The 12,453-nt window shown below is 41.9% G+C and overlaps 1 protein-coding gene across 2 annotated transcripts in view; it reads left to right on the top strand.

The window, feature by feature from the left end:
- The window catches only part of LOC116039332 (inositol polyphosphate-5-phosphatase A), a 188,407-nt gene that overhangs the window by 116,703 nt on the left and 59,251 nt on the right, over positions 1 to 12,453 (top strand). For both annotated transcript variants that reach the window (XM_031284068.2, XM_035991941.1), the window contains exons 7-8: positions 4,798 to 4,850; positions 6,046 to 6,165. In XM_031284068.2, the coding sequence (XP_031139928.1) occupies positions 4,798 to 4,850; positions 6,046 to 6,165 (173 nt within the window). The remainder of the gene's footprint in view (positions 1 to 4,797; positions 4,851 to 6,045; positions 6,166 to 12,453) is intronic.

Genomic DNA, 12,453 nt, shown 5'->3' with positions numbered 1-12,453 from the left:
GCGCGCACACACACACACACGTGCTGTTCAGCCATATAAACCCTATGTGAGGCCCTCTCTTATTTGATGGCCCCCCCCCCCCTAGATGATGGAATAAAGATAAATGTGACTGTCTACCGGCGCTCAAATCAATCAGCGTTTGTGTGTATTACTTATTACTCACAGTGCATTTCTGTCACAGGGCTTTTGTGTAACCCCCACCTCACCCCCCCTCCCTGCCCTGCACTCTTCTATCACACCCCCCCCCTCCAACCCTCACCCCGCCATAATATTATTTATGGGGGTCGGACTTTGAGCAGAAATATAAGAAAGGTCAAAGAATCGGGATGGACCGGGAAACGGTGGCAGGAGGGTGTTTTTTCGAAAAGGGCTCGTGTGTGTGGTGTGTGTGTGTGTGTGTGTGTGTTGACTGTGTCACGTCTGACATTTAATAGGAGCGTAATTTTCCATTGGTCACAATTGGGGAGTTTTATGTAGTGGTTTCCAGTTTCCAGTGAATCTGATGGTCCTACTTCCCTCCATCGCCCCATCTTGTTTTTCTTATTTCCTCTGTCTGTCTGTCTGTCTGTCTGTCTGTCTCTCCGTCTGTCTCATTCTCATCCCGTATGTGGGTGTGTGTGTGTGTGTTGCGGTCAGCCCTTATATGCATTGCCCGACACCTCCTGTATGTGACCCACTGTGTAGCCGCCGTTCATCACTGTCATGGGCGGAGACGCCATCGCTGACCTGTGGACGGTCAGCCAATGTCACGTCGAGCCTTGTGACCTTTTACCGTCGCCCTCTGACTCCCACCCCTCGTCCCCTCTCACTGACTCCCACCCCTCGTCCCCTCTCACTGACTCTTTATAGCCACCAAACCTGATATACGATATGATTACATGTCACCTCTCCGTTTCATCCAAATATGTCTTCTGTTCTAAATTAAATTACTGTGACATAGCAAAGCAAAGAATATATTGGCTAAATGCATCTGTTTTTAAGAAGATGTTTTCGTGTGTGTGTGTGTGTGTGTGTGTGTGTGTGTGTGTGTGTGTGTGTGTGAGTGTGTGTGTGTGTGTGTGTGTGTGTGTGTGTGTGGAGGGAGGGGGGATGATGATGATGATGTTTCAGCAGGAGATTAAATGGGGCTGGACTGCATCTGTGTCATCATCTCTGCTCCAATATCAGCTGCAGCAACCAAATCATGATGTCATCATGTCAACCAATAGAGAGAGAGAGAGAGAGAGAGAGACTCTTCTTCTACACTTTGATTGATTGTGTGAGATAATCATCTTAACTGGACTCCCATTACAAAATAAAAGCACTCCAATTGGGTAAAATAGACAGCAGAGTGTATTTTCTTTTCTTACTTTCTGAAATGCAAATACTTGTTCCACTTGACTGGGATGATCCTGTGTGTGTGTGTGTGTGTGTGTGTGTGTGTGTGTGTGTGTGTGTGTGTGTGTGTGTGTGTGTGTGTGTGTGTGTCGTGCCATGCCATGTTTATAAGCAAGCGAAGAAGCAGGGGGTCAATCAGTCATACGTGGAGGAAATGGGGCAATCTGGGGCCGGGTGTCAAGGAAGTGATGGATTTTAATGCTGCGATTGTAGTTAATGGCTCTTTAAATTAAATCGAGATTAAACGTCTCTGGCTGCAGTCAGAGCTTGTATGGGCACTGAGCATCAAACCCCCCCCCCCCCCTCTCTTCATCTTGCCCCTCCTCATCCTCCCCTCTCTCAGACTTTCTTTACTCAACTTTGCATCAACAAACGCATACAGTTCATCACACGTATGGATTTTCTACGCAACATAGCAACAACATTACATGCGTAATTGAATATACATGTACATAAACACATGAATGCAATTACTCAATACTCATTGCTTGTGTTTATCTTTCCAATATGTACTGATTCAGTTTGTTTGAAACATTTTTTTTTATTTTAAGTGTTCTGCCGCACCGTGACACTCGCATCTAATTCCATTTGCTCCTTTCAAAGTCACAATATTGGGACAGCGAGTTATGATTGGGCCCATACATCCTGCCGAGACCGTATGGATTAATTCAAGTATGCTAATGTAATTCAATTTGATACAGTTAATCTTTTACTAATGCAGATTGAAGGATGTGAGGTGCAATCAAATACCTCTTAGCCTTTTAATTTGCATCTGAGTTTTTTTAAATAAAATTAGTCAATTTGTAATTATGTGACCTGGCCCATAATTAGTTTATTCATCACTGCAGTTAACTCCCCATTAGGAGAATCAGAGAGAGATCGGCAGAAAAGGAGAGGGGCTGAGGGAAAGCGACTTATTTATCTATTCAGAAGGAGAACACTCGCAACATCAATTTGTCTCTCATTTAATAACCAGCTTCATGGTGAATCATGTGCTGTTTGAGAAAGGTCTTTGGACTTGTGATTGGATAATTAACTCAAGGCTGGTGGGATCTGATCAAACAGCTGCTCACTGGATGTCTATATTGAGTTGAATGCGCTGTAAGTTTTCCATAACTCTTACCTGCAGGCTGTACTGTGGGTTCTGTGTTGAAGCCTTTCATTTAAACACTTCTCTGCGTTATTTATCAGACATTTTGCAAAGAAACTGACGAGAAATTGGAAACTAACTTTTGAAGTGTTTGAAGAAAGTGAATACCGTTTTGTCAGCTGGAGTTAAACAAATAAACGTCCTGTCTACATTGTATCACTGGTGGAAAATATCTAAGTATACTTAGTGCTTTACTTAAAACTACATTGTGTAATTTTTTGAGTTGATTCTTAGCAAAAACCCCTTTGTTCTTTCACAAATATGTGCTCATTCATGTGTAATTACTTCCACCAACTAATCAAAGTATTCTCGTAAGCGTAGAATCGGCCATTTAGAATCATTCCAAATACATACGAGTCGCTCGAATGGCGGCCGCCACGTTGCTCCTCCATCTTTAAAATACATTAGCCAAAGAGGGACATACCTCCGCCTTTTCCCCCTGGCACCATGACAAATGCCAGGGGGAGATTACTCGCCAGGGAAGCAAAAAAGAGAATTAAAACGACAACGCGACAGGCAAAGCAACAAGACCAAAGTTAATATTGGAGTGGCTGGAACAGCTGCGTGTAAAAGATGGCGATATTAAGAGCTAATTCTGGGTTCGGCCACTGTAGCAGTTAAAATGCGCTCGGAATGGGAGGGGCTAGAAAGTAATATTTAGTTGGTTGTCGTATACAATTTCACCGCTAGATGGGAGAAATTCTTACACAATGTAGCTTTAAGTGCAATTTTGACATACTTAAACTTAACTTGAGTATTTCCATTTTATGCTACTTTATACTCATTTTTGCTATACATTTCAGAGAGAAACGCTTTTATGACAATACATTTATATAGTTATTAACTACTTTTCACGTTATGATTTTACAAACAAAACCTATGACGAGCTTATAAAATATGACTTACTATTACCTTACTTACCATTAAACTAACTAGTAGTGTATGTAGTAGTATCTAATTGACAGCATATTAACACATTACATTAGTATCCCATTATATAATGTATTATTAATAATTTAACACAAGTATTTTTGCATAACAAGTACATTTGGTACTTATATTTTGCTGATTATTCTTTACTTTATTTTTACTTTAGTAGCATTTTCAATGCAGGGCTCTTACTTGTAAGGGAGTTTTTTTTAGCCTATGGTATTTGTGTTTTTACTGAAGTAGAGGATCTGAATACTTCTGCAACTAACGATTATTCATTAGCGATTTATGTGGTGATTTATTTCGTTATTCTTTTGGTCCATAAAATGTCACCATAAGTCCAACTTAATGTTATCACATTGCTAGATTTGTGCAACTAGCTGTCTAAAACATAAGATAGATATATAATTTACTTTTAACATATTACATAAAAGAAAGCAGCAAATCCTCCCCAATGAGAGCCTGGAAAAATAACTTAAACATTTAATCAATTATGAAAATAGTTGCCGAGCAATAAAGTCGATTGACAAACATAAAGTGGTGGAAATACTACTTTAGTTACTCAAAATGTTACTGTGTAAGCACAATATACTTTAAGTATCAAAGTAAAGGTACTTACTAAACAGCATGGCCCTTTTTTGAGTGCTATTATATAAATTCTATTTTGGCTTTATATTAATCTGTCAGATACTTTAAATGTAATGGAAAAAAAGGTGCAATAAAACCCTCTGAAATGTAGTGAAGTATAAGCGTAAAGTAGCATCAAATGTATTTAATCAAGTAAAGTACAAGTGCCTCAAACGTGCACTCAAGTACAGTACTTGATTACATCTACTTATTTATTTATCCACCACTGCTAATGTTTTATTTGTTAACAGATTATTAGTCAGCTCTATATTAATTTGTATCTGTATCTATCCATCAACAACCTTCTTATGGGTTAAATGGTATGCATTTGTGGATTGGGGAAGTAGGATGTGTCTTTTGGTGTTCTTAACGGGTATTGACTGTCCTGCTATGAATGCTTTCTGTTTTTTTGTAATGAGCACACTGCACCAAATTCCTAGCAACTTTGTTGCATGGCAATAAAGTATTGAATCTTGAATCTTCCAATAGTTTTATTCAATGAAAGCCCTCATAATTCAGTACAAGAGTACATTTTTAGAATGAAAATGTAACCTAATAGTTCATGATCGTGTTGGAAAATGTGAAATTGTGCTCCCAGATGATGGGCATTGTTACGTGACAGTGAAACATTCCACATTCTAGCTTCCATTTGCCTTGTGTTGACTGAATCCTTACTAATGTCAAATTCTACCAATGTCTCTCCGTCTCTGCAGTGCAAGTGGTCCAGAAAGGGATTCATCAGAACTCGATGGGCCCTGGCTGACTGGTGAGTCCCTCCAGCGACACATCTCACCTCTCATCTCTGTTCAACCCTGAATCATCACCACTGTATCATCGCGATTATTATGTCTCTAACCATGTCAGTCATGTCTGGCTTCTTTTTTCTTTTTCTTTTTTACCCAAAAGCCCCAGTGGGCTGTGCGAAGGTGTGGTGGTGGTCATAGACAGAGCACACACCAAGAGAGAGAGAGAGAGAGAGAGTGAGCTCCATAGCTGAACCCTCTCCGGACAGTGTGCCACGGAAGAGAGCAGGGATTTGATTAGACCTAACCGCGTTAGTCAAGCAGTTGCATATGACAGATGACTAAAAACATGACATGCAATTGAACCTGTACGGCATGAATACAAACGCTGGCTTCCAGTGTGCAGAGCAGGGGATTGGGAGGGAGGGGGGGGATTGTAATCTAATAGGAGGATGACATGAAAACTGAAGAGCTGAAACGGTAAGCATTAACTAGGGGCATGACGTTTGACAAGAGCCGTAGAGAAAGAGGCTGGTGAAGAATATGGAGATCAGATCCGAAATGGGATGGACAGCGAGAGCCAAAGCCATGCGTGTATTCATTTGTTCAGGATGTCACTGCCGAAACCCCCCCCCTTGAGATAAGACCAATTCCTCTGGGTCACCCTGCCGAACACGACGCTAACAAAAGTGCCCAGATTGATAGGATCAGCACGGAGGTGTTCATCACTGTACACAGTCACTATCTTGCTCTTCCTCGACAGGACAAACTGAAAGAAAGCAGATTAGTGTTTGTATGTACTGTAGTGATATCTGCGCTAATGTGTAGTGTTAGTGGGCCTGGGTTAGATAGCACTTATTTTCCCCCCCTTACTTTTTTTATATCATCAGGAAAAAGATAATGTGTACCGAGTCGGCAATGCCAAAAATACATCCTAGTTACTGTCTTATCATTTAATCACAAATCTCTCTCTCTCTCTCTCTCTCTGGGGATTAGAGTTGGATTCCAAAACATTATTAAAAATACACCGTGAGCTCTTTATCAATGCTTACGTTGCCTCTGATTACTGTGTTAAAAGTCTTAATGCAGTTGATTAATTTATTAAAAAACTAAAAGCCAGCAATTCTTTTGTTATTGTGCGTTACATGCGAAACGTCACATGTTTGTTGAGTGTGCATTTCTGATGTTGTGGTTGAAGAAGGTGTTCTTTCACCCCAGCGCATTTGATCTGGTCAACATCCACCTTTTCCATGATGCCTCCAACTTGGTAGCCTGGGAGAAAAGCCCCTCCGTCTACTCTGGGACCAGGCAGAAGGCGCTGGGCTACGTCTTAGACAGGTACTGTACACGCCGGACACCCCCCTCTGTTTCTCTTTTAGCTTTTTCATCCATTCCGCATTCTTGAACATGGTTTTCTTCTCATTGAGATGAGACCATAAGTCATTGCCTCACTCACTTCTTTTTCATTTTATTAAGAACTTTAGTGCAAAAAGAACGTAAGTGCAAGGATCAGAATGTAAAGCATCCAAATGACGTACAGTACATATTGCCGTGTTGCTGATCGGCTGCTGGTTTTTCGACATTGCAATAGTTTTTGTTATTTTATGATTTATCCCTACTATTAAGAATCACATAGTGTCAGCAGTTTTCACAATCATTTCTGGATTGAAACCCTTACATAGTCTCTGTGTCTGTTTAAAAACCTTAACTTTCCTACTTTTTTTTTTTTTTTTTTTTTTTACAATGTTTAAGAATGGGAATTGGATATGTAGAAAAGTGTAGTGGATGCTATCTACAATTCCCAGTCCTGTCTGGCATGGCAAAACCTGTATTGATATTGTGATGGAGGCTTAGAGTGAGACGGAGCCGGAGAGGTACAGCGGAGAAGATTTCTGCCTAGACCAGTCGGATTACATCTGTCTGTAAAAGTAGGGGGTCTTACTCACTACACGGTCTGTGAACTCCCAACTCTCTTTTATCTGTTCTGTTTCTGTCCCTCTCTCTAACTCCTTCTTACTTTTCAGCATTTCCTTTTGTGTGTGTGTGTGTGTGTGTGTGTGTGTGTGTGTGTGTGGTGTAATCCTACATTTATATTCGTTTTTTTATCCAACTACCGGCAGGAAAACGGATGAAAGTAGTTGTCGATTGTCTGTTTGGGACATGTGTCTGTCCAACACTTTGGTCCAATATAAATATAAGATAATACTATGTAAAATACTACATTGCCATTAGGGGTGCACGATATTGACAAAATGTGATATTGCGATATCGATTATGAATACTACGGTATTGATATTCATTTAGATATTTTTAAACATATGTAAAATTAGAAATAGGTGCGGGATGGGATTTGGTACCGTTTGTCTAGTTCATTCAGAAGCCTTTTTTTTCCATTGTGGGAGCATCATATCTTTGGCCAAATAATACGTTATAGCATTGGTGATTTTAGTATGTCTCTTCGAGTTCTTGTCGTACTTCGTGCCACTAGCAAAAACACTTGCTAGCTTGTTTGGCTAGCTCTGGCGTATTAACTGCAACAGGGTTTTTTTGGGATAGTACCATGCACTCATGATTCGTTCCGTTTTGTTGTCTCTATCTATTTCTTCATTTACACTGTCACTCTGTCGAAATATGCACGCACGTCACATGGTACGCTCCATAGGGTTTGTCACGTAGTGGACCCGTGCGCTGACGTGCACTAACATGTGCAAGTGGCACGGTAACTGGCCAATGAAACATGATCATGATGAATCAAACACAACTAAGCCGCACAGCCAACGGACGGGACGCAGCGCTCCACAAAATAAACTAAATATTGCATACTTATTGCGACACTTTCGATATAATATTGCGCAACGTGATATCGCAATAACGATATTGAGTCGATATATCATGCACCCCTAATTGCCATGATATTAAAAGGGAGGATTTTGGTGACCATAACCTTGTAAACAATCAGTTTGAAATTAAACAAGAAGTATCTCGAAATGGGTTTGATTTACATGAGATTTATTATGGATAATATTGCTCCCCAAAAGATAAATCCTAATAGTACCGCCTTGACCTTTACCGAACACATTCATGCTCCCCAGAGGAGGCACCTTTTCCATTTTGGGCACTCCATGAGCTCAGCCCCCAGGTCTGTTTGTCAACTTTGTAAACTGGAAATCCAAAACGATTGCCCTTATTTAAATAAAGTGTGCTGTAGATAGTCCACAGTGTATGAATTATTATTATAATCTAACAGGCATATTGTAATGCCATTTGCACATTTGTGCTCCCAAGTGGATCAGCCCTTAGAATAAATTTAGCATTTTTTAATTATGCTGGCGTAGGCTCTAGGAATCTTAATAGTAATAGTAATGATTTCTTCACTCTGCACTGAGTGAAGCAAGCGTCTATACAAACAGCGCAGGTTATCCATTCACAGGCCACGCTAATGTGATTTATGGGATATCCATTTGCAGTGGAGCAGAATGAGAGAGTGCACGGTGCAACCCCTGCTCTATACCTGGCCACGCTAACACAGAATAAAAGCCTCGCAGCAGGTGACCTCCCATTCAGATGGCATCAGAATGCACGGCCTGGCTCCCCGACGCCTCCACTTTGAATAACTACATGCATATATGGGTGGCATACATTATCACCAGGCTTTCTGATGTGCATGAATTATGAGGCACTTTTTAAACTATTCTCAACGAGGTCATATTTTACCTGTACTTCATTCTTGTTTTGATGTAAGAATGCTCCGCTTTTAATGGACAGGGAAGCTGCAGTGTTGAAAGAATATGGCAGCTTTTCAAAAGGACCTCTGTTGTTGCTTACATTTAAGTGTTTTCATTGTATTTCCTCTGCTTTCATCATGCTTTTTCAGTTGATTTATTTCCCCTTCCCTTGTAAACACACCTAAATAGCGCCGTCTCTGAGGTTTCGCTGGGTGGCTGAGGGGATTGAATAGAAACTGTGTTGGCTGAGTGGCAGTTTCCACGCTCCCTCTTTCTAAATCCCCTTGTGTTGTGAATGGTAACCTTGTTGTTACTTCTGGGCCATATCATTTAAAGGTTCTTTTTTGACGGGTGGGGATGAGGGGTAAGTGGTGTGAGGCAAGGTGGTGGTGGGGGGGTTAATATGTTCCGGCTCCCCTGGTATTCCTTGCTAGGGGTACAGGGGTGGGATAGTGGTGGCATCGCGCCTCAGTCGCTCACTTTGGGGGAAACCGTCGGGCTCAGATCCGGAGCACCGGAGTGAGAAAAAGCTGGCGGTGCAGAGGGAAGGGAGGAGGAGCACAAAGGGTGCTTGGGCTCTGTAAAGGGCAGTGAATAATGGGCTGGTCCTTTCACAGAGGCTGCTAACCTTTTGGCAGCCACCAGCAAACTCCATTCTCCTCTGCCGATCTGGGAGGACAATGTGCCCGGGCCGGGCTTTGAATGAAGCGCTACCACCAACAGTGTTCCCATTCAGCGGCTGGTTGGGAACCATCTTTTTGGCCATTGTCCTAACTCTGACTCCTACCCCCAGAAAGCAGAGCAGGAAAAGGAACAGGGGGAATATCTAAAGCCAAACCCCCCCCCCCCCCCTCCTTCCCTCCTCTCTCTGCTCTCTCCCTCTCTGAGCTCTAATCTCTCATCGCGGGATGAGAGAGGAGGGGAGGTGGGTGAACACATCACCAGCTGAGATCCATAAGCCAGCCAGAACAGGAGCCTGATCACACAGCAGCAGTGCTGGGGACACAGTTCTGCTGCCGGGGCTTCAATACTTGAGCCTCCACCTTATCTGAGGCCCAGGCCTAATAATGCAGCTTACGGCCCATTGAGAAGACATCTGATAAGCCTTTTCCTCTGTGGCCCTTTTAACTGCTAAACGGTGTTTATCTCCAAAGTGCTTCAAGGCCTCTGGGGAACAATGCTGAGAAGGAACAGCGTTTAGCCAGCCAGGCCTCACTATTGAGTCACATCAAAAAAGCACTGCTCTATAGCCTGTGTTGATGTGTGGGCTACTTCCAAGAGAGCAAAGCAAAGCTCTGCTTGAAATGCATCCCCTGCTTGTTTTCCTGTCCTTTGAAAATGCACACATGTGCTCGGGGGCTGCATCAAGCATTATTTACCTTGTTGACTCAGCTACCCCTTGATGTGGAGGATCATTGTTTTATCATTACGTCAAGGTTTAATAGTTTTGGTGTACACGCAATGTAACGTAACATTTTTGCTTTCTGTTTTTTTTTATAATTTTTTTTTTAGAACCATTTCTTTGGACATTTTATTAAATTTAAGGAATAATTCTAAAGTGCTATATTAAGGGACAGAATGCTAGACATGTGTTTGCAGTAAAAGAAATGTTTCCTTATTTCTGTGCGAGACAGCTGATATAATGAAAGTGATGCTGGAACCCCTGGCCTCTCTAGAGGATGATAACCATCGCTGCTAAATGAGCCCGTGAAATGATAGCATGAGATAAAATCAACAGTTTTTTTTTTCCTTTTCCTTTAAAAAAAAAAAAAATCCCTTTTGTGTATTGGAGTTTGTTACTTTTTTCCAACCCCCATTCAGAGTGGCTGGTCCGGTTCAGGGGAGAACAGTTTTACATTACAACTGTGAAATCCTGGCATAAAGGCATCCTTTGTGGCGTGCCATTATTTTCACACAAATATAGTCCATTGTCAGAGTGTTGAAGTTAATTTGATCAACATTGGGGACATTTAACTGTTTTGTTCGCTGAAAAGACTTGTTTCATGCTCATTTTCGGGGCATTGAAAAGCAATGATTGGCAGAAAAATAATGTTGCCGTTAACAATTCAAAGCAATTAGTTTCCCATGGGGAGGCAGTGGGCCGCACTGGCCACCACACAGCGTTGCTTTGTCATTTTATGGACGGTCATCAGTCAACTGTCAGAGCGTCTCAAAGAGCCCTCCAATCTAAATGTTTCCCTTTAGGCTTTTCCCAGAACAACAGGCTGAAAGAGCAGAGAAAGGCCGGCTAGTTTCCAGCCAATAGATATGTTGAGCTGCAAGAGGGAGGACTGGATAATCACAGGGAGATCCTCCATAAAGCCAGAATGAATGTATTAACCAGAGTAGGTTGTGTGTGTGTGCATGTCTAATCTAGTATGTGTCCATTCCAAATGAAAAGCAGCAAATGTATTATGTAGACATACAGCAGCTATATTCCAATCATATTGTATAACAAGGTTGTGTGTGTGTGTGTGTGTGTGTGTGTGTATATGGGGGGGTGTGTATGGGGGGTGTGTGGTGTCACTCTATGACTCTAAACTGCCTTCTCACCCTGGGAGGCCTGCAGGAGCAGAGGTTAATCTTCCCCAGTGTCTCTCTGCTCACGGTGGACCTGTTTATTTCACACACACACACACACACACACACACACACACACACACACACACACACACACACACACACACACACACACACACACACACACTGCTGGGGGGTTAGACATGGAGAAATCTCTCAGCACCTACAAAGAACTATAAATGTCCCCCTCCCTCCTCCCCATTTTCTACTTTTCATAGATAGACATGGGCCACTCAGAGATTTGCCCGGTACAGCTTTGCCACCAGTATCTCTTCACTTTGAATATCTGAGTTCTATTCAGAGTTTTATTCTTGTTGATTTGTATTACCATGCAGCCAACACAAAAATGACATGCAATCCCTTTGTTAGCCAAACAAGTAAAACTACCTGAACATCTAATATAACGTTTACATTACATATAAGGGATAATAAATATTTATCCAAGTACATTTTCCTTGTTTAGCTTATCCTCACAATTTGTATTTATAGTGTCATTTAGTGTTGCCACAATGCTAAATGAATGAGAAATCTACAGTATAAAATCAAATTGAGTAATACAGTATCATGGCAAGCAACTAAAGCAATAAAACAGAGTGTTTCCCAAGAGTATGTGGACAGCTTTTGGTATTATTTAACTGACCATGTTATGGCGCTTACCCACTGTCAGTACCAGCTCTACTTGGCTCGACTCGGCCGCGGTGCCCTGTCCTCCCTTTTCCATTGCAGATTTAGTACCGCCTCATCCGCGAGGCGAGCGTGGCTGGTCAACTAACGCGACACACACAGAACGTCAAAGGTGTGTTGTTTTTGACTCTCGACAAATTTTGTTTCAAAAGAAGCTGGAGGCAGCAAAAAAAAACCCACCGCTGGGTAAACTATTTAAAAATGGCGGGTTTGTTCCGGACACCCCCGTCTGTCGCTAGCAATGATGACACAGTGATTAGTGACGATTCTCTCCGACCAATCAGTAGTCTGCAGGTTTTCACGTCACCTTTTGGTATCACCTCAGCTCACTTGGAACCTCGACGGAGGTGATACTAAAAAAAAGTACCTGTTGGCAGGTACCAGGGGCTTTTTTTCATAATGAAAAACCAAAATAGGCGAGTAGAGAGAAGGCGAGGCGAGTCGAGCAGGTACCATGTAATGGAAAAACATTTACATATAACTCTAATTACCTCATGTGTTTTATTAACAAGTACAGGCATGGCCAAATGTAAATAGTTTGAGGAGAAGTTTTGCTGTTGGCCCCTATTGTGTCCATGTTCTTATCAAGTACTATATACAATATGGCAGGCTCAGTATAGTTTGCACAGAGACCCAG

The sequence above is a fragment of the Sander lucioperca genome, chromosome 15 (assembly GCF_008315115.2).
Source record: "Sander lucioperca isolate FBNREF2018 chromosome 15, SLUC_FBN_1.2, whole genome shotgun sequence".
Lineage (NCBI taxonomy): Eukaryota > Metazoa > Chordata > Actinopteri > Perciformes > Percidae > Sander > Sander lucioperca.
Note: the sequence above shows the minus strand (reverse complement) of the source record. Positions and strands in the feature narration are given on the sequence as shown.